The 22374-nt window shown below is 42.6% G+C and overlaps 1 protein-coding gene across 1 annotated transcript; it reads right to left on the reverse strand.

Annotated features, from left to right (window-relative positions):
* Positions 1–213: 213 nt before the first annotated feature.
* xpo1b (exportin 1 (CRM1 homolog, yeast) b) lies at positions 214–20201 on the reverse strand. Its single transcript, XM_057047555.1, has 24 exons — positions 19878–20201; positions 17689–17820; positions 17356–17457; positions 13489–13561; positions 11048–11109; positions 10533–10577; positions 9623–9804; positions 9272–9320; positions 9055–9174; positions 8575–8703; positions 8316–8474; positions 8017–8214; positions 7304–7442; positions 6595–6776; positions 6218–6374; positions 5969–6132; positions 5681–5815; positions 5171–5354; positions 4504–4610; positions 4078–4272; positions 3391–3694; positions 1797–1956; positions 1629–1725; positions 214–1492 (listed from the first exon to the last, which is right to left on the reverse strand). Exons 2-24 carry the CDS (start codon positions 17812–17814, stop codon positions 1346–1348), a joined length of 3216 nt encoding a protein of 1071 aa, XP_056903535.1. The 5' UTR covers positions 17815–17820; positions 19878–20201; the 3' UTR covers positions 214–1345.
* Positions 20202–22374: the final 2173 nt, after the last annotated feature.

Here is a 22374-nt window from a genome sequence, read left to right on the forward strand (position 1 = left end):
TTTGAACCGATGTGGTGACGTCGTGGTCGGGTTGCCAGGCGACGCCGTGGATGGTCCAGAAGCTGACTGACGTGCTGCCTCGGGTCTGGGAGGAGCTCATCAGGACCGCGTCCTGACGCTGCAGCGCGCTGGCACCTGGAAAACAGGAGCCTGGAAGGTTTTTGAACGGTTCCACATCTGCTGTGGTGAAACGAACGCAGAGCAAAGGGCAGATTTATAAAACTCAACTTTAATCAATTCAAAAAGTTCACATCAAATGTAACACCTCAAGAAGGGAACGTTGCTGTCACACACTGCATATTTGGGGATTCGTGTTAAATTCCTAATTTTAACTTGTTGGCAATTGTTTGCTAACCCAACAAAACATTTCAATTGATTTCAACAACTCAAAACGGATACAAATGAAAAATGCAAAAAAAAATAAAATAAAATACAAAATTAAATGTAAACCCAGGTTTTATTTTGCTCTAAAGGTAGTGTCTTGAAGCACTACTGAACAGTAAACAATCTAAATTAGTACAATTCCAAACCTTCTGAGTTAAACAGGAGCCGTTATAGATGCAACCAAATAAGAACCCATAAATACCTCTGCAACATCCTTTAAAACATCCCATAATGAAGGCTCACCAATGAGCAACAATCCTCTTAGAGGAAAACAAAATGCTGATGTCGACTAGGCGACAGCACACACACACACACACACGCGCGCGCACACACACACACGCGCAACAAAAAGAAACAACAGAACAGGAAAAAAAAAAATGTTCCCATGATATTAAAGATGCTTTACAATTGGGATGATATGCACAATTTCAGCTCTGCTCGCCGTGAAAACATCTGGCCCACAACAGTCAGACGCGTTTCAGCAGAAGCAGGACTCAGGGCGCCACGCCGAGCAGCGTCGCCGCCTTCATTCGTCACCCGAGAGATTCACATTCTCCCGCCACGCAGCGGGGCACTTCCTGTCCGTCGTAGCACAGGCGAGCCAGTCGACCAGTCCCCCATAATATATTCACCGTATCCGTTCATATAAAGCAACATCAAAGGGCAGAGACAATGGAAGGCCAGAATAGAAAGGGCGGTGGTTGTCCTTGTGACCTCATCATGCAGGGGGCGGGGCCAACAGAATGTAAACGCGGGCTAAGTTCTGCAAAGATATCACACAAAAGTCTCTTAGAAAACGTGGGTTATGTAAAAAGGGGCCACGGGGGACAGTAAGCATTTACACGTTGGCATCGTTTTGGTCAAACATCTGTTGGGACAGCTGGGGGGGGCCTCCCGCCGCGCAAGTGCTTTTCTTGGTTTGTTTGTCTCAGAGTTCGGTGCGGTCTGGTTGATCCGGCGCTCAGTCGCACATCTCCTCCGGGATCTCGTGGGGGTTGAGGATACCCGGGACCGACATCTGGATCTTGTGTTTCTCCTCCTGTGCCTGGCGCAGCGACGCCTCCCTCTCCTCCAGGAACAGGTCGGAGGTGTCTTCACCTGCAAACTCCTGTCACCCAAAACAAGGAGAGGCACATTTATTATTTTTTTTAACATTTGAATGAACTGGAAACCATCAGCAGGTGAGGATGAGAGTGTTATCTGCTACGCCCTCTCTGACCCCACATCTGAAGGGAGCGTCATACCTTAATCTGAACGAGGAAGTCCCGAAGGTGTTCCTTGAAGGCAGGAATGTCCTGGTTTAAACTGAACAGTCCAGTCACAAACACCTTTACCTGGGCACTAACACACAAAGGCAGCCATGGTCAGAACGGGTCAGCACGAGACCCAGAGTGACGGTAGCTTCTACTCACTCCTGGAGGTGCGGGAAGGCCGTCTTGAGCAGGTTGGCCACGTATTCCTGGATGAACATCTGGTTGTTCGAGGGGTTTCCAGGGTTGAGGCCTGTTGTGATCTTGCCCTCCTCCACCAGGTTGAACATGTAGGCCAGGATGGACGCGTGCATCGTCAGCCCTGCGGGACACGTCGGCCAAACGTTACCACAGAGCAGCCGTCAACCTCCACCCACCAATGACACAAATCCGTAAAAAAAACGTATAACTGTAGACAGTAAAATAACCGAGCGACTCCCGTTACTGCTGCGATTGCAATACGACTCCTAGACCAGAAGCCAAACTATCAGTAACTGCCCTGTCATTATATCCCATAATACCACATCAAATATAAACACTTTGGCGGCATCGTTGGTATGGCCTATGTCTATTGTGTGTATCACCTGCACAGCCGGTGGGGATTCAGTTTTACTCTGTTGTTGTTGTTGGGCCACAGCAGTTGACCTTTGACCTCACACCACCATAAAGAAGCTAGCTAGCAAGGCAGCAGCCACAGCTAAATCAAGGGCAGCGATGGAGCAGCTCATGGGTCGGTAAACCCGTTGCTACGCGTCGCTAGGTTGCCACCACACACACCAGGTCACACGGGCCAGCTCGCCGTCCACCTGCTCTCCTAAATCGACTCACAACTGAACCGATCTGGGACCTTAGTCTGGCTACATTGGGACCTCTCCGGGCTGAGTTTAGCCGAGCTGAGGCGTGCACGTTATGTAATGGAATCGGTTTTCTTGTGTGCGTATAAATGCACTTGTTGTGTGAATAGCTAGCGAGGACCAAAACTGCACCACAGATCTGCGGTGTGCACAAACAGGCTTTACACAATCGGGATTTTCGGGGCCGATTAGAGTTGAAATAAACCCACGAGCGATAACGAGCCGATCACATGAGGGAGAAAAATGTCTCTGTACACACGTGCGCTGTTTACAGAGCATTGAAAGAGTGTTTCTGACAGTGTTTGGCAAGTTTTGCCCCAAACGGAGATGAAAAGGCCGAGCACCTTCAGAAGGCTTTCAGGACTGGCCAGATATGAGGTCAAAGGTCAGTCAGGACAAACCAAAATAACCCGAGACAAAAAAAATGTACAACTTGTTATTGGAATTAATGACTTTAAATTACTAGTTAAGTCACTTTTCTGTAACAAGTATAGTGCGCGGCCCACACAGTTGCTGTAAATGCCACAAACATAAACGCCACATTTAAAACACCAAAACATATTTAAACCAATAGTATGTGGCAATTTGGCTCAGTTTCCTGAAAGCAAAAACAATCACGTCTCTTTGGTTTGAATGGGTTTTTAACTGTGACGCGTTTGTTTGTTGACCTGTCACTATGAGGCAGAAAGTTTCGAGTTGTTGGTTCAGTGAGACCTTCAGAACAAATGAGACACAAACCATCCGCTCTCGAAGCAACAGGAGCATCTGTAAATTGCATAAAAAGCCAAATAGCGGCCGATCAGGTCGGCGGAAAGCCTAAAATGAAAGGTTCCACGCTCAAGCTCGCAATGTGGCGGCTGGTTTGGCGTTGCACTGAAGATAGAAGCGAAGAGGGAGCTCACCAGCGGTGTGCGACGTGTCGGTGACCACGGAGAAGATGTGTTGTAGGATGTCGCAGAAGTACGTCTGGTAGAAGCTTTGGGCAGCTGCCTCCTCCTGGGCCACGTTCTGCAGCAGCGTGTAGAGAACCTGCAGACCGGTGTCGGCCACATTCCTCATCGTGTGTTTGAAGGCCCAAATGATGGAGTCCAACACCAGTTTGAACTGAGCCGGAGGGATGGCGAGGAATGCAGGGAAACAGTGGGAGTTTACAGCTTGGAGCAGGTAGAAAAAGTGGGTCCGGTGCTCCGGGTACTCTTCAAAGTTCTAGGAGGGAAAAAACACACGCGTTTCACCAAGGTCAATTCATCTTTATTTGTAGAGCATCAAGGTTATCATAGGTTTAACAGTTTCTCAGTTTTCACACACGGGGAAAACTAAGCAATTAAGTTGCTTATTTTGACTGACGTACAAGTTATGTGTAAAATTTTAGTTCTGGTGGATTTCTGACCATTAGTGTCACAGCTAAGACCCCCCCAACACCCCCATTAGGACGAGGGCGGGAGTCTGGCTTTATTAACGCACAACCACATTTGTATTTAACACCCCAGACAGGGAACCTATAAAATTTCCCTTTACCAATTTCATGTAGGGAAAACACAGCGTAGCGAGACCGGCCAACTGAATAATGGACCGTGTGGGTTACTTACTTTGTTGATCATGTTGAGAGTACACTCAAACACAGCATCAAAGATCTGCGGGATCTCACTAGTGATGTGTCCCCCCAGCTTGTTGACGATGGTCGCCATGGTGCTGAGGACCTCGGGCTCTCGGGCGGCGGGGACGTTGCGCTGGTAGTCAATCAGGACCGCATCGAGAAGCGGTGGCACGAAGTTCTCCCCTACCTGGAGTGACGTCAAAAATATAGTGAATTACTCATTTTCTGCTCAACTCTCGCTGAACGCCACAGCGTGGCCTCACGTCACACACAAGATGAAAACTGCTCTGTTTAAGTGTTTAATGATGTTCTGCATATTATAAGTTATTCAAAACCTCCATTTATGAAATAATTGCTCAGCGATTAACATGCAAGTTGCCGTTTCTACTTATGTTAATACTTCAGATGGATTCCTCACCATCTGGGGGTCGTTTGAGCGGCTGACCCAACCAGAGATCAGTTTCAGAGTCTCTCGTTTCACCGTTCTCATACTGCGGATCAAAGGCTGTTTTGTCACCATCTCACCTGCAACACAAAGATTACACTCAGATACTGAAGCCAACATATTGTCAAAGGTTCAGCACATTCGTAACTTGGCTGCTGGAGATGTAAACATGGCACAGAACTCAAGGGCAGGGCAGATGATTTGGTGATGCCAAAATGACCTCTTCAACGCTGCACCTCTGGCGCTCCAACATTCCAGCCACAGAAAGCTTTAAGCAGTATCAACTTCCAAAGCTAATGTGGCCACCGAAGGTGTCAACACTTCTTCCTTTTCATATATGCATTTATACACACAGGCCACAGCACAAATGAAGGTCATTTTGGCTTGAGCTGAGCTCTTAATACATTTCCCAAATAATAGTTATATTCATTAAACTTCACAAAAACATCATTTAAAGTCTCATTGAAACTGGCAGATTAGGAAATAGGGGTTTCTGTGGAATAAATCTGTTTCAAGCTGATGGATATCGGACATTTCTGACTGTGATCATTAGGATGAGCAAATGAGCTTAATTGTGTCCAACACTGAGTCTATGTATTGGTTCTCTTGTAGGCATTGTCGTGGCTATGAACTCCCCTACCATTTGTCTGAATGGCAGCAGAGATGTTCTCGCTGAGGCACTTGTAGACATTGAGCATGTCGAGGTAAATCCGCCCCAGCTGGATGACAAAGGGGTGTCCAACGGCCTTACAAGCTCTTACGTTGGTCTTCAGGATGCTGCCCAGCTGCTTCACAGTCTCCGAGTCTTTTAAGATGTCAACATTCTGTGAGAGGGACAGTATGTCAACAACCTAGACGCACTGTATGTTGCACGCTGGTATATTACACAGCAGATCTTTTCAGTATCACTATATTTCTGCTCATTATGTGAGCTGTGCAAGAATCACTTCCTTGCACACACCTTAAAAAACAAACCATAAATGCTGTTGTTAACGCTAGAGGGGGTTATGTGAAAGAAGGCATAGTCCAAGCAAGAAAAACCAACAAACCTAAAATTGTATTACGAAATGTACTCTGAAAAGTGAATAATAACAAAGCAAAATAACTGTTGCTTCTTTTCTGTACAAATACACAGGTGGGGCCGTCTCACCTTTGTGGCCTGCTGGATGATGCTGTCCCACACCTGATTTGGCAGTAGCATGTATTTTTCTATAAGATGCTCCTGAACAGCCTGATCAGTCTGTGCACCAATCATATAACCTACTGCTTCATAGAATGTGTGCACCTAAAAACACATAAAAACACAATGTATTTAGCACCTTAGCCTTTGGTGACACTGACCTGGCAAAATTACAAGCAGCAAGTCTGTCGTTACAACCATCCCTGAAAGGAATGTTAATTTTCAACATAAAAGAAACCATCTCGTCAACGTACTGACCTGTTGTGGCTGGAGGTCACAGATGATGGTGTTGATATTGTTTAGGATCTCATCGATGAAGGGCATCACCTCTCCCACCTGCACTTGAATGAAGTGGCGTCTGCACTTCTGGGCAATTTTGATGAAGGTGTCACACGCCATGTCCTGAACACCGTCGTGGGTCTCTGATGAGAGATCGGTTCGACTTAGACTCTTGAAAGTTCTGGTTGTTAAATGAGTCTGACAGTGTTGTGAATCCTCTCCTCTCACCGTGCATGAACTCAAAGAGTTTGTTGACCACCGTTTTGAGAAACTTCCAATGGGCTCTGAGGAAGCGGGGATACTGGCCAACAATATACATGATGTTGGAGGCGATGATGGCCTTGTTGTCCTTTCCTCTCTTCTGCTCACACAAACCCAGCAGGTCCTGAGGAAAAACAGATGAAAAACTTCAGTGAGGGAGATGAAAATAGTTACTATTCACACCCGTAATAATAGGTGGATGTTACCATGATAATATGGATGCTAGTAACTGAAGAAAACACTACGCAAGAGTAAATTTTAGGTGTTTACATGTGCAGATTAATGAATTAATGATAAAGAGCGGGATCAGATATACCAGGAGCCCCACAGATTTATTTCTCTACCTTAATGACAGTGACCAAGAATCTCTTCTCATCCTCCTCATGCATCGCCCCGCTGATGGATCCAATGGCCCAGCACAATGTGTTTAGGTTCTTCCAAGACCATTCAGTGCCATTGACCTGATTATGAAGCTTCTCTGTCATTATCCGTTCGGTGTCAGCATAATCCAGGTGAGTCAGGTACACTGCAGGACAGCACAACAGAAATTATGTGACAGACATAAGCAGATGGATGTGATGATGGTTAGCGACCTCACCCACCAATATCCACGGCAGCTGGTGCTTTACAGATAATATTTCACAGGACTGGAGTGGCTATGAGCACTGTAATTATTTTCATTTAGTCAACTCAACAATTTAAGAAGTCTTTTTTAAAAAAAAAAAAAAAACAGCTTACGGCAACACTCTCAGCCCATAAATGACAAACTTAAGTTAAGGTAAGTTGATTAATCAGTAAAATGTTGCAAGTCCAATAATAGTTGCCAGTTAAGATGAAATAAAGGACAATTTGAGGAAAAAGGTAGCCATGCAACAAACATAAAGTTATAACCCCCCCCCAAATCCTAAAACAGTAAAAGTGTTCCCATGCTTCATCCACTTTCTTTCCGTTTGTAATGTTCAGGGTCATTTAGGCTGCAGGTCATCAGCAAATACACACAGCTCTGTGGGGGCTTTGGAAGCAAGACTGAGATTACTGATTAGAAAATTATACCAAGGGTTTCTCTCATGTTCTTGTAAAGATTGATGGAATCTGTGTCCTTCATGAACTCTCTGACCACCTCTCCCTGGTCATTCTCCACGACCAGTACCTCTTCCGGCTTGGCCATCCGACTCACCATCAACAGACGCACCTGTTACAAAGTGATAAACACTTGTCAGCAGATAGGCATGTTGTGGGGCAGTCTCAAAGCTTCTATTCAGGTCAGTGTATACATGTTAATGTATAATGAAGCGTCGGACTCATGGCTATAAATACACACGTAGCCCTTTCAGAGAAAACCTAAATTTTTCCTTCTGCTTTACTGGTGGCTGGTTTTCAGTAATGTTGTTACTAGAAACTATTGGGATGTAGCCGAGTGGCCACCTGTTGCTTAACCCTTGCCAACCGACTCTAGTATGACGGTCAGCTCAGTCCTTGTAGATCCCAATACTGGCACGGTTCTAATGCATTAGACCTTGGGGTGAGTTGTGAGCCAATTGAACTTAAAAACACCTTTCATTTTAAAATACATTTAATACACATACACTTATTTTTAAATGTAGTTAGGAAGGCCATGCGATCTAATCCGTAAACCTCAATATATATTTAATCCATTGGTTGTCACCATTTCCAGGTGATGGTGCATAACATCCACCAGAGGGCTACACTGCATTCATAGACTGTCCAACCAAAAATGAAAAACTGTAAATGGTTTAAGGGGGCACCTTGGAAAGCACTGGAAGGTAGAGCTGTCTGCGTGGTGGAACGTCAAAGTGCTGGTTGCCAGAGAGTAGGGGTGATGTGGAAGTAGAAAAAGGACTCTCTCTATACAGCTCAGCGGCTAGATGGTTCCAATACTCAAGGCAAATTTTGAAGATCTCAGTTTCTTCCACCTCTGATACCAGAAGCATATAATGGAGAGCCTGAAAAAGATCAGAAAGTGATTGTAGTGAACATTCAATGCGTCAACACTGAGAAAATAATCTCAGGTGCAATATTTCCCACTGTGCTATGGCCTTCTTACCTCCATCAATGTCTCTCTGAGGTTCAACCGCTTTTCAATGAGCTGCCCATGCTCTTTCAGGAAGGTACAAAGAAACAGACTGAGGTTCTGGATGAAATTCTGCTCGTCGTCCTTTCCATTGGCATAGGCGAGTCGGATATTGGTGTTTAAAGGAAGCATCTGCCAAGACAAGGAACAGATTTAAATCTCACCTCAGCCCTTTAAAAAAAACAAAAAAACAACAACAGGTGCACAGCTCTGCATCTCTTATTTAACTCACCTGTTTAAGCTGACACATGGTCAGAGTGAAAAGTGTAACAAACTGCTCCTCATACTGGCTTACGCTCACACCGGCAATCTCTGTCAGGCACTTCAGTGTCACATTGCGAAACATTGGCACATTCAAAAACTGAAAACAGACAAACCCATTTAATCACTAATTTGGCTGACAGTTCAGACCCAAGTTAAACATGTGGTGACACGCGAGCCAATGCCGATAATTCCTGTGTCTTCGGTCTCCTACTGCTGAGTATAAACCACATGTTTGGCATTTGCAATGAAGACTGTGTACTCAGGCTGTCTGTACTTGCTAAATATAATTAGATTATATAGTCTTAATCATTGACTCTGTCATAAGGGCATCTGCAGAAGGTGGTCCGGCCCACTTTAATCCTGCCTACTGACTATAAATACTCGAAAGCGGATTAGTTGTGTTGAACGTGTCAAAAGAGCCGGAAGTCAAAGTATAATATATTCACACCTTATACACCAGAGTGCTGATCAGTTTGGTTTCAAAGATGTATCCCAGAGGAATCCAGTTGAGAAAGCGAAGCAGGGTCTCCAGAGTGGCATGGACCAGAGGTGCATTCTGGGAGTTTTCCTAAGGTGAACGATTAGACAAGAGATGGCTTCAGGACGCCTGTTGCAGCGGAACAGACCATACTGTACAAGAACGATAAACGTGGTGTATTACATACCATAACAAACTGACAGAGCTGAAATATCTGGGAGAACTCGTTGCACATGCTGAAAGAAAAAGAGGAGCACAACTCAAAATGAGTCAATCGTTGTCAACGTCATCCTTCATTTATGACTAAACCACACTTACGAATCAATCACAGCCATCACCTAAGCTGAATAAAAATGTTAAAATCACTTTGGATGGTGATTATTTCTAAATGTCAAACAAAACAATTACAAACCACCACTTTTGCAGGAAATATGGTGTGGTTAGTAAACCATAATAACCATACCATAATAAAAGTTTTGCAATATCATTCTATCACATATTCATCAACTAACTGTTGCTGTAGGCGCTTCAGTCTGACCTGTCTTTAAGGTGTTTGGCCTTGACTTGAGTCATTTGGCCACTGGAGAAGTCAAACACTTCCTCGCTGAGCAGCTTGAGGATTGCCATGTTGTTCTGACAGAGGCTCTCACTGGTCCGACTGGCACCTACTATATCACTGATGAAGGTGGGCCAGTGTTTGGGCCACTCCTGTTTCAGGATCTGCAGGAAAAAATTAGCTTCACATGATTTCTCAATAGGACAGACTACATCAAAATAATCATTTGGGGGGGGAATAAATAATCTGCAATGAAGAAATGTTTGCTGTATTTCTCTTTTTTACTTTTGGATTACCGGTACAAGAAGAAGAATGGAAGCGGTCACCTCTACAACAAGCACTGTACTACAAATATGACAAGTAAAAAAGAAACAGAAATGTAAACAGTCTCCTGGGAACGAGCAGAGGATATGGAGCTCTGCAGACCCTAAAAGCCAAAATAATATTAAGAAAGAGAAGAAAAGCAGTCACCTATTTTTGCCGGCATCACTGCCAAGTCATTTAGTGAGTCGTCCTCTCCAGGCCTCTCTCATTTATTCAGTTTTACGCAAGAGTAAAAAAATCACCTGATATCTTCCTGAATAACTTAACTCACTATTCTGAAGCCGTACCTGTTGATGTTACGCTATTTAAACTGTAACCATATGATGCCCTTTTCCCTGAGACTTGAATATTAATAACCAATTGTAATGTAAATTCAAAACTTTTGTACGTCAGTTCATGAAATAATAATATCAAGCCCATATGTATAACACCAGAGGAGCTCGATCATATTAATTTCTTTGTACACAAATGATTTTTTTGCATCTAACTGAACTTAAATGCTAAAGAAAATGTATAATTTATATTTTGTGTATTTGGTGGCAAAAGTGTTTGGGTTGTCATCAGTTACCTGTACAAGGATCATGTTCAGCTTTCCAATGTAGACCTTTTCTTTCTGCATAAGAAACAAATCAAACCAAATTACAAGACGTCGTTGAAAGCAGATTAATTAAAGGATTAAAGTGGATTCATGTTTTGAAAATGTGCCTGATAAATTTCAATTTTGGCTCTTAATTTTTGGGGGCACTAAAATTTGCTCGTGTTTCCCTCATTTCTGTTTCACCTAAATTTATTGAGTGGGCCATCCGGTTCTTCTGGGTTTGTTCAATTAATCCCACATTTGGCTCCACTAACCTCCCTCACACACACACAGACACACACACACAACAGGTAGTGCAAGTGCTACAAAACTTATTACATTCATTCAAATAATACTTCTGCCATTATCAGGATACTTATTGATGTAGGTGTACATTATGTAATTTAATCAAACCATAAAAAATTAAACAAAACATTTTAATAAAACAACACAGTGCTTGGATAGGATTTAAAGGATTTTTAAAGGATTTAAAAAGGTTTACTTACTTCCATATTTGAGGCATCTGAAGAAGTCTTGATGATTAGACCAACAACATACTTTTTTATACCTTGTAATCAAACAGATGTGAGAAAAACTATTAGAACGCACCCATAATAATGTAAAAGCTTCATGCCATGACATGTTTCACAGCTAAACCTAGCAGTGCCTGCAATCCCTGACATCTTGCAATGCTTGCCGCTGAAATTCAGAGGGGCCAAATCCTGATGAGTTCAGTAGAAGGTACACTACCCAGCTGTTTTTTTAGACTGTTCTTAGTGACAACTTGAGCAGGGATCTATTAGAAGTGCTTTTATACTCAATGACGTTTGTTTCTAGTGGTTGATAACTTTTTTTAAATGTGCTTGTTTGCAGTGAGGGTAGCCAAAAACGCAATACTCTGACACAAAGGGGAAGAAACGTACTTGCCAGTCGCCCTGCACTGGGACTGCCACGTCAACAAAAATCAGGCATCTACGGTCAGAAGTGAGGGAAGTCTCAGCTCAATGAAAGATTATTTTAAGCAAAATTAAAGAATAGAGGGATATAGAACAAATTGAGTCAAATCCAAACAAATAGTGAATTCAGTGATTTTCAGTTTTTCAAACCTACACTTTAGCTTCAGACACTGAAGGTTTAGTTTGCCAATCAGTTGCTTTTACTGATTAATCTGGATTCATTTATTACATGTTGCTCAGTTGTGGAGACAGAAACTCTCCCCTTTGCAACAAATAAAACAAAACCTCTGCATGTAAGAATGTCTGAACATTGGCAACTTGTCTGATCGGAGGAATAGCCTGTTGCTAACATTGTTACTCTACTAGAGATGAAAATTTCATATCACAATGTGGCCACAATGATCACAGTTATCATTATTATAACCGTTTGGCCAAAATGTGCTCAAAATGTTCAAAAAAACTACTTTATACACACTGAACCAAGTTCAAATGTGGCTGAAGATCTTTAATTAGACTCCCCTCAGCATCCTTTAGAAACCCAACTAGACTTCAGACATTGTCCTGCGTCCCAGGGGGAGTTGCTTAGGCTTAACACGAACCAGGAGTTTTGGGACCGATTAGTGAAAACAAACAAACAAATAAATAAATAAATAAACTGATTACCGATCACGTGAGGGAGCAATATGTCTATTTAAATAACTTGTTTTTCTAATATCAAGTATTCTTGAGCCTTTTTGCCATTTGTTCCCCCCAAACTGACATTGGAAACGAATATCCTAAACACCAATGACCTCTAGAGGGCTATCAATACTGGCCAGCTACAAGTTCAGAGCACAATCTGGACAACCAAAATAACAGGCGCAACAACTTAACCGACTGTAAATTAATGGAATTAAAATGCTTTTACGTTTGTTTGTACCCGACTTATTCGAGATTCCAAAAACTTTATTGTACATCACAGTGACAGAGCTCAAATCATAAAGGCATCAAAGACATAAACCAAAAACACATTTATACCAAATAGACAAATCTGTTTTGCTTTGTTTAAAGCAAAAACAATCATGTCTCATTGATTTGAATGTGTGTTTCATGTTTTTGTGGCGTTTATTTTGTGAGTCTGCCAATATGTGACTGATATAGTTTTTTAAAACTTGAATCATTGGCTGGACTAGCAAGAGTGCGACAAACGGTGGAACATCTTTGAAAGAAAAGAAAAGAAAAGCCATCTGCACTCTGTGCCATGGAAGAATCTGAAAAAATCTTAAAGCGACAGTGACACCGCTGGTCAGAATTGAGACGTTACGTCTGATGATGCAAATTTTATGAATGCGAAATATCAGCCAATCCGATACTGGATCGGCAGAAATAGGCAGTATCAACATGAGGTTTTCCAAAGTGAAACCATAATTATTATTCAATTCTGAAATGGCAGCATTATTTTTTGCAAATTCTCTTGTGGTTTATTGTTATACGGGTAATCGTCACATCCCCGTATGCTGTTAATCAATATCGCACTAATTCAGGGAATTTAGAATATTTCTAGAGTACACAGGGCCTTTACAGTTTATTGTGATGTCAGTTTTCTGCCCATTTTCCACCATGGCCGATAAACTACGAACAGGTAATATTGCATATGCATGCATTAATTACAAAAGATGGCTCAAGCTGCGAGGAAACAATTACTGGACGAGACTGGCAGAGTAAATAAGGTCGAGAACCAACGAATATTTCAAATTATGCATTTGAAGACTATAACATGACCTGAATTTCTCTCATTTTTAATGCGCTCTTCACAATGCAAAACAGGGGCTGTAATTTCCTCTATAAAACAGCTGCCGCAGTGCGGAGTGCAAGATGTTCAAGCAAAAACTAACCTGCACACTTAGGAGAGAAACTCTTCAGTGTGGCAATTGTATTAAATGAGATTTGGAAAAGCAAAACTGTCAACATTTTAAGATCTGGGGAATTGTAGGCACAGGAGTAGACATTACCTTCACACTGATTCCGAGGAAGGATTTTCCATCTTGTTTTGATAACTGTTTCCAGAATCTGAAGCGCATAGTACTGTAATATGCAAAGAGAAACACATATTAATAATATACGGTTATTACAAGCACTCAACAACAAACAATGAGGTATATTAATATGCAGAAACATGACAATAATCAGTTGGTTCATTTAAATTGGGGATAATTTGAGGAGATATTTCTTTGCTGAATCTCTAAGAGCAGCAATAAGCTAAAAACTGCAGAGGTCCTGCTGTTTCCCCAATAGCACCGCAAAAGAAAGAAGAAGAAAAAAAAACACCACAAATACAACATCCTTTAACTCCTTTTGCTCCCGCTGCACAACGGGGGCGATCAGATGTGATGTCAATGCTGTGATAGACCATTCAACCCCAGCATTAAACCACCCGATACTGAACTGGGCCCTCATGGCCGCAAAGCGTTGCTCTGTCAGGTGATCGGCGCAGAAAATCTGTAAAGCTGCAAACTCTAGAACAAGTCCAGAGTGTTCAGAAGCATCTTTCACTTCTGGTGAAGAGGATAAAATAAACATGAAATTCTGAGGCCGCAGAGATATTTTGGTAAATGCTCCATTGCTGCAATTCATCCAAGATAGAAGGAGCCTGGGAAGGCTCACATGGGTTAATAAAACAGGACTTTCTATATATAGAATACCATTCTATATATTCTCATTCCGCTAATTAGTACCGGTAAGTGAAACCAGGGGCACAGGCCAGTGTTACGATGCTGTTGAATTCTAACTTTTGCTTCTATTGTCATTCAGTGGTGTGATTACTTGTGTTTTTTAAATAAATGTTGACACTCCAAACAGAGCAAAGCCAGAAGAGAGAAATAAAATGCAAAGCCCTAGAGAACCCTGAATCAGACAACTGAATTTATCCGACATCAGAAAATTAGAGCCAAAACTAGGGCTTGCCTCAAAATGGTGCGTCAAAGGAACAGCAAGACCATCTACAGCTTGTGCGCTGCATTCATTAAAGGTTTCTTAAAGAGTAAATACAGGTCCTTCAAGAAGCAGAAATACTTTTGATCCGACATAACTTCAACTGTTAGTTTCAGCTGTAGGGATCTAAATTCAGAACTACAACTGAAATTTTTGTAGAAGCCGTGATTTAAAAAAACAAACAACAAAAACATACTGCGTTGCTCGAAGAGTGATGCACATGTGATGCACGTGCACGCGTGAGGGACTAGTTGCTTCTGAGGGAAGCTTGCATTTGCAATGATTTACTAAATTAATTGGTAGGCTTTTGCATTTGATGTTAATTGGATTGATAATTTGAATAGAATGACTATAAAGAGTTACAGAGAAGGAGCTGCTCAAATTTCTGATTCATCTACAACATCCACACTTAATCACCAATTGAATTAATGAATGCAACATTCTGCATTCACCTAAGAAGATCCCATTTTAAAGCCAGTCCTGCACACTGACCAGAGCCATGATCCCTACAGGTGAAATGAAGACAGACAAAAGGCCTGTCTGATGGACTCTACTGACTGCAGCTTCCAACCTCCCTCTGCTCAATGACAGTGATGTAATAGAAACAGAATTCAGTCAAAAGAAATTTAAAAAGGGTAGACCTTGTGGAGGCCTGCCGTCAAAGCCTAGCTGTGTCATGATGCACAGGATGACACACCACTTTTCTTCCTATTACAGGTCATAAACATAATGATTAATATCATTATCAATCAATTCAGGACATTTTTCTTTCAATAGCTGTAGTGATCAAAAAATTGAGCCAAATGTTCCGTGCTGTAAAGTGCACATTTAAACCATATCTCGGGTTCTTTAAGGAAGCTGTGGAGGCAGTGTAATCATGTCATTATCACTATGGAGTTAAGGTGGAGTCCGGTTGTCACCTGTAGAAAGAACATTTGTTTCGCTAACACGTTCCACCAAAGACAATTGGAAATAAAATAACCAACTGCTTCAATGCATGTATGCTCTCAGAGAACGGCCTCTTCTCTAATTTCAATTTCCCCACGGGGATAAAGTACATCTTAATACATTTTTGCAGAAATTGGACCAATGTGAACAGTGGTATGGAGTTAAATGCTTACATGTTGAAGCATGTTAGGAGATAGCTATCTGGGCACCAGTCTGCAGTCAATGTGCATTAGTAAATGCTGATTTTTCGCACAGACATGTCTTGCTGGGCCTCTAATATAGCTGCCTTTGGTGGTTGCCTGTTTGTCAGTCTTTCCATCTTCAGTTTTGCCTTTTATAACTCCTTGGTTGCACCATTATATGTTGTGGATCAATATCATCTACACTGTCAAGGACCATTTGAGGACCTGTCTCAGTGTGTGCCCATTGTCACATCATTGGAAAGTCCTAGAAAGCCATTTCCACCATGTTGGACACCATGATTGAGATGCTCCTTTCGTCCTTCTCTTTTCCGTTCCATCTGCAGGCTGCGAGATCACCTTGGTTTCAATTTATCACTTATACTGTGGCCTGAAAATAGGCACAACGGTTGGTTTCATAGAACAATGCTGACAATGATAATGAGCTACAGCCAAAACACATAGATAAGGTCTGGACATGCAGATGCAACCATTCTTTGCCCAGGCAAGATGGCACCTTTGGATTTTTAACTGTGTTATTTACTTTTAGTTTTATTTACTTTTAGTAAATCAAGATAATTGCACATGTACCAAACTATTTTTGGTCAATTATGAGAAAAACAGTGGAACAACCATTTAGAATTTTTAAGGGTGACTCAACACAGCAATGAATGACTATCATCATCATCCTCATCCTCATCTTTTCCAATTCATATTCTTGTATCTTACAAGTAACAATGTTTACATTTCTGACAGTAGATTCCAGAAAAATTGTGAAAGTTGGCAGTGCCAGATTATGGGTGGAATCAAGCCCCCCCTTCCCCCGTTAGGTGGCGATTTGCAGTTTCACTTTGTTGTTGAGCCACACCTTTTACACGCCACCACAACAGCCCATAAAGAAGTTAGCTAGTGAGGTAGCAGCCACAGCTAATCAAAAGCTTACACATCAGAAGTTGGCGTACTGTGTGTATATTCTGATTGTGTTTCGTGGCGGTCTCCTCAATGCTCCAAAAACCCTTTGCCATGGTTTGCTAGGTTCCTACCGGTTGCTACCGCACATACCAGACTGTAGACAACTCTGTTGGGATGCTTTTGCACCCAGGACAGCAAAATATAAGTGAAATGTAGCATATGTGCAGATCACATAGGCTAGATGGCCGTCTGGATGCTCCCATGAACCGACTCAAACCCGAGCCATCTGGGGTGTCACTCCAACTTTTGAGGTCTTTTTTATTCAAGCTAAGGAATCCTGCTGTATTTTATGTAAACAAACTTGGTTTTGTTGCGCAAATGCACTTTATGATTAATCTTGCAAGACATTTGCTGTAACATATGGTATATGTAGATAATGTTGTTCAGATCCCGAGTCTTCACTTCATCTCGATAACACGATTATGTCACGATGGCAATAGAAGCGAAAGCTAATCGACATCAAATATCCCCAACACATCTCAGGTTCCCTCCATCACAAAAAAAAGAGTCAAACTGTCAGAAATCAAACCTACTTGCTTTGGCAGGTGCTTTTCTTCCATTTTAAAAAGCCCTAGAGACTTCTAACAGCCACTGCTGTGCTCATACTTCATACCTTCTAGCCCCAAATACAACACACTCTGAACTACATTCACCTGCAGTTAATCTATCATTGGGTTCTGCGTATGATAATTGATGGAGCATCATATACTGTGTGCTACTGCACCATGTCCCACAGTGGAATACAGAGATCCACCAAACTGGGCCGTGTGCAGAATATAGGTTTCTTACTTTGGTGTTCATGTTCTGAGAGAACTCAAGGATGGTGTCCACTCTTGTCCAGGCATCTGGATGTTCTTTTAAGTGTGTCAGCACTTCTTGCGCCATTCTTTGCTGTAACACGTTAAGAAGGATTTTCCATTAAACATTGATAGCCCGCCGCCCTGATGTATAGACAACATGAAGGATTCATCTGAGCACAAAAGATACCGACAGGTTTCCTTGTGTTGAAGAAAATAAAAGTAAAGATATATCATCTGGTTCTTTAATCAGACAAAGGAAAATCAAAAACAAATCAAAGACACATACAGCACATAAAGCATCAGCCTATGGCTCTTAACCCACCTGTGGTCCAACTCCATGGTACAGACAGTTCACAACATTATCGAGCAGGTTGATATCCAGTTTCTGGTTGAAGTCCAGCAGCTGCTGTGCTGCATGGTCGGCTAACATTGTCATAATTGCTGGCATAGAGATCTGCAACAAGAACAGTACAGGATGCAGTTCTGAGTGCACCAAACACATTCAACGGGCCAAGTCATGTGAACCGTGTGTTCAGAAACAATTCCAAACAGCTGACCAGCCCCTGAACAAACCCCCCCTGTAGACTCACCAGAAAACGGTCATTGTAGGGGGTGCAATTGGAAAACCAATATTACTGTGACAGCGCCTACCTTTGATATATTTTTCAGAAAAAAAAAAAAGTTATAAGGTAAAGGGTTACTATTAGAAGTTCACTAAGCACCAACACGATGAATGAGCGCCAGCTGCCATTAACCTCCTCGGCAGAGGTAATTATGTTTAGGATTTGTATGGACATTACTGGTTGAAATAAGCATTATTCTACTACGATAGACGGTGCTGGTAACCCTGCAGACGGGAATACTGGGAAGGTTAAGAATAAGAAAAGGATGAGCATTAAAAAGGTTAATGCAATAACAAAAAAGCTGCGAATAAAATGACATTAGGGGTGCAAGTGGACAGTTTACAAGTTGGGGAACGCAAGGCAAAATATTTCAAACTAAAATAAAAGCACCCAAAGAGCGCAGACCTCCATTAAACAGGTCATTTCCCCACATACTGTGACTTACACCCATAGTACAGTACCCAGAATATATAATATATATATCAGCAATACAAGGATATATAACATAGTAGGCTGCTTTAGATCCCTATTTTTCTATTTAAAGACAAACAAAGAGCAGCTGACAGCCTCTTGGTGGAGGTAAACATCTGTGATTCCCTAAATCATATCTGTTAGCCTCCCCATTCCATAAGTTTAAAATGAACCGGAGAAATATGACATTTTGCAGCCAAATAATGTTCCAATTAGTGGTTAACAACAGGAACAGAGAAAATTAGCAAACTCAATAGAATTTAGAAATGGGATTAACTATGTATGACAGGATTCACAAATTAACATGCTGGTATTATTAAATTCTTTATGGTAGCTGGGACTCACTCAACATCCCAGTGACTGCCAACATACAGGTGATGTAAAATCTGTCCATTCACTTATTTTTGTGAGTTAAACGCATCTTGAAATGAGTTTGGCATTGATTTAAAGACTTATTTTGAGTGTGTAGTGGATGAACTGCATTCTGCTGGGACTCCTCGCCGTATACCGACCCCCATCATCATAATCCCCATCATCTCTCCCGTTGTTTGGGCCTATAGATCACCATATAAACGTGCTTAAAGCAAACCACGTGTGGCACATGAGGGTGACGTCACAGTGTTTACATCTCCGAGAAATACAGCCCAGAAACGCGCTAAAACAGCACCGGCAGCCGAGATTTAAAATCCATGGCGGACAGGTCCTGCAACATAATTGGCAGCTGAGATTTATCTGTGGCCTTGCCCGATCGCGACTACGCGCTCCCGAACTGGCGCGACACAATCGGAAAACTAAACGGCGAGCCAGGCTTATCCGCTAGCCCGACGTTAGCATTGTGACGCACAAACAGCTCACATGTGGTCCTCTGATGCGGGCTGCAGCCACTCCCACCAAGGACGGAACATGCACATACATTCATTCGGAAAGTTTAACACCGAATCTACAGTCCACCGAACCGCCCCGACATTAGTAAAGGTTTATACGAAGCCCATGACAGATAAAGTTGTCGTTGCCGGAGTAGATAGCAACAGCAGTCGGACATCCGTTCGCATCACGCTCGCCAGGGATGTACGGGAGGAGACACGATTGGGGATAAATGCGTTTAGTCAATGGATAATCGGTGCGGCTTGTAACTGTACCGTTGCACGTTTGGTTAAAGTTAAGGCAGGTTCGCTTCAACCAACTAATCCCTGCAAAAGTAGGGACTAGCCAGCAGGCAGCTGAAGGCTATATCTGTTTGATGCCCTTACAACTTGAATAACTGCTGATGCGTGGTTTAATGTGCAAAACACATGCTAATTAGACCGAGCGGCAGCACATGGGTGTATTACTATAATATCACCACTCCTTGGGTGTGTTAAATCGAGAGACATTAATTACGATGTGGTCTAGTTATACTTAAATCCCAGTTACCTACCTAAAGTCCGGACCTCTTCGAGAAAAGAGCGGCGTTTGCCAAAGAAAATTAAATAAAATTACAATAACTTTAGCTGCTTAGAAAATTTCCTTTTTGTGTAGCGGTGACTATCTTCAGCTCCAGCCGCGAGTACTGCCTGGATGTGAAGAACCTCCGATGTGGTTTCCAAAACAACAATCACGGAAAACCTGACACTATGTCACTCCCGTGCATGTTACGAAAAGAAATATAGCCCGTTTCAGAAATCAAATCGTTACTATTACTGTTTTCTAGCGGGCGGTGTAGAGGTTGGGTGCCTGCGCCGCCTCTCCTCTCTCTAGCAAGTAACTCGCAACCGGTTGAAACCGGTTCAGACTGGGAGATTCCATCTCGGTTTAGTTTTCAGCCGATGGCGCCGCGTAAAGTTTGGATTGGAGTTACGCCCAAGCTGTGTGCTAATTGGCCAGCGTCTCGACGGGGACTTCCTAGTTGGCGTCTTATTGGCTGCGGCGGACGTCAATCAAGTTCAATTCGCCCAAGCGCCCACGCGACCACTCCGCCCGTAGAGAAAAAGAGGGCAGACTCCCGTGCAGAATGGATTTGTGCACGAGTCCGGTTTGTTATACTATGTCTAGCAAGTAAGCCATCATAATTTACCCGTTCCAACGGGGGCAAAAGTGAGCATAACGTTTATTCGCACACACACGATAGGATTTTTTGCACGTGCGTATTCCTCGAGGCGATCGATTGAAGCCGCTGAGTGACTTTATCACTCACACCGCGAGCTTGGCACTTTTTTTTTATTAAAGAATCGTACATGTAGGAAACACAAAGGTCGACTTGAGAAGTTACGCTGTCTGGTTGAATGATACAATACAACGCAGGCAACGTTGGTTCGCCTGTTGCTTCTATGCTGGTAATTTTCCACCAGCCACGAGTGGGAGTGGTTACACGATTATGAGCGCACGGGGGTTAGACAAACGACCTGGAGGAGAAATTGTTTCCTCGAATGGACAAAAAAGTGACAATGTGGTCGGTCGGTTTTTAAAATTTCGGCCGTCCGACGCAGCTGGGTCGCGAATCGCCTCCTTATAGTCTTTGTGTGGCTGACCGCGCGCCGCATTTAGCGCGCGCCGCTGTCAATTGAGGATGCAAACATGACAGCGTTTTTTCCTCCAACGTGGTCACGTGACCCAGCGCGCTACTTGATGGAAAAATACTGGCTTTGGTGTGTAGTAGAGACAGTACACAACCCAGGAAAGTCATTCAGGGAGGATTTTCGAAGGGCGTTTGAGGCTCTACCCAGCAACACTGCCTTGACTCCTCTCTGTGGATGTCTTTCTAATGAGCAAGCTAAATTTGAAGCCGGGCAATGGGCATCGGGATTGGCAAGTGGAATTGCAAAGTAATTATCAATCCAGCTGCACAACAGTTACTCAAGCATATAGTTTTACATTCTGCGCTTCGTGCATGTTCTTGTGCACTGTTCGTGTCCTTGGATCAGCCTGACACTTCAGTCGGTTGGCCTATATCCGAGGCTCTGTCATTAACAAACGTTGTTTCAAAGCCTATTATCTATGTGTTCATTCAATGGCATTCACACGCGCGCGCATGCCCACACACGCACGCATGCACACATTCAATCGCTTCCATCTGGGGAAAAGAAAACACACTTCTAGATACGTGAGCCCACTTTCTAAGAATAAATCAGTTGCTAAAGTTTAGCGTCAGACGCTGCATGTGGGACTCATGCATGCAAAATCTATAGGTTTAGCATTTTTTTAAAGTTCTAACCTGTCAAACCTGTAAGTTTGTGTGGGCTGTTAAAAGTGTTGTTACGGGTTGTGACGCCATAGTAATTCCAGGCATTTAGCAATCAACTAAATTTGGCCTTGTGAAGTGCATTTTCAGACGAGCGCTCAACTCAAAGTTTACATAAATCTGTAATGATTAAAAAAATGCACTCGGAAGAATGTGCCCATTTTTAATTGAGAGGGTGTGAGTTTGTATGTGCCTCTGGTCCTCGACCACTGCTGGAATGTATTGCTACACACGTGTGAAGTCATGAGCAGACACCATCAGGTGTAGGCTGGATAAATCTTGCTCAGTCTGGTTATTATTGTTACGCCACGTTGTAGGGGCCTGACCTTCATTTGGCCATGTCCGGAAACAAAATGAGAATTTGGATCCAAATGGCGCACGAATAATCACGGTTGTTTTTAAAAGTAAGCGTTTAAATTATATCTTGTTTTATTATTTAATGCTGCATATGATATCAAAATGAGCTGTAATGTGACTATAAAACTCAATGTCCTTATCTTATTTTAGCACTGATGGTTGCTTCTACATGCTTCTACTTTGGACAAACACAGGAAATAAATGTAAGAAGAATATTTGTTTTAGCACGAGTCTGTCACTTTACCCAGGACATTATAAACAGATAACAGCGTCCCCGTCTGGGGAGATTTATAACAGCTTAACGTGTGGTGGTGGGGCGCCCTCTAGTGGTAATTCAAGT

The sequence above is a fragment of the Takifugu flavidus genome, chromosome 11 (genome assembly GCF_003711565.1).
Source record: "Takifugu flavidus isolate HTHZ2018 chromosome 11, ASM371156v2, whole genome shotgun sequence".
NCBI classification, from domain to species: domain Eukaryota; kingdom Metazoa; phylum Chordata; class Actinopteri; order Tetraodontiformes; family Tetraodontidae; genus Takifugu; species Takifugu flavidus.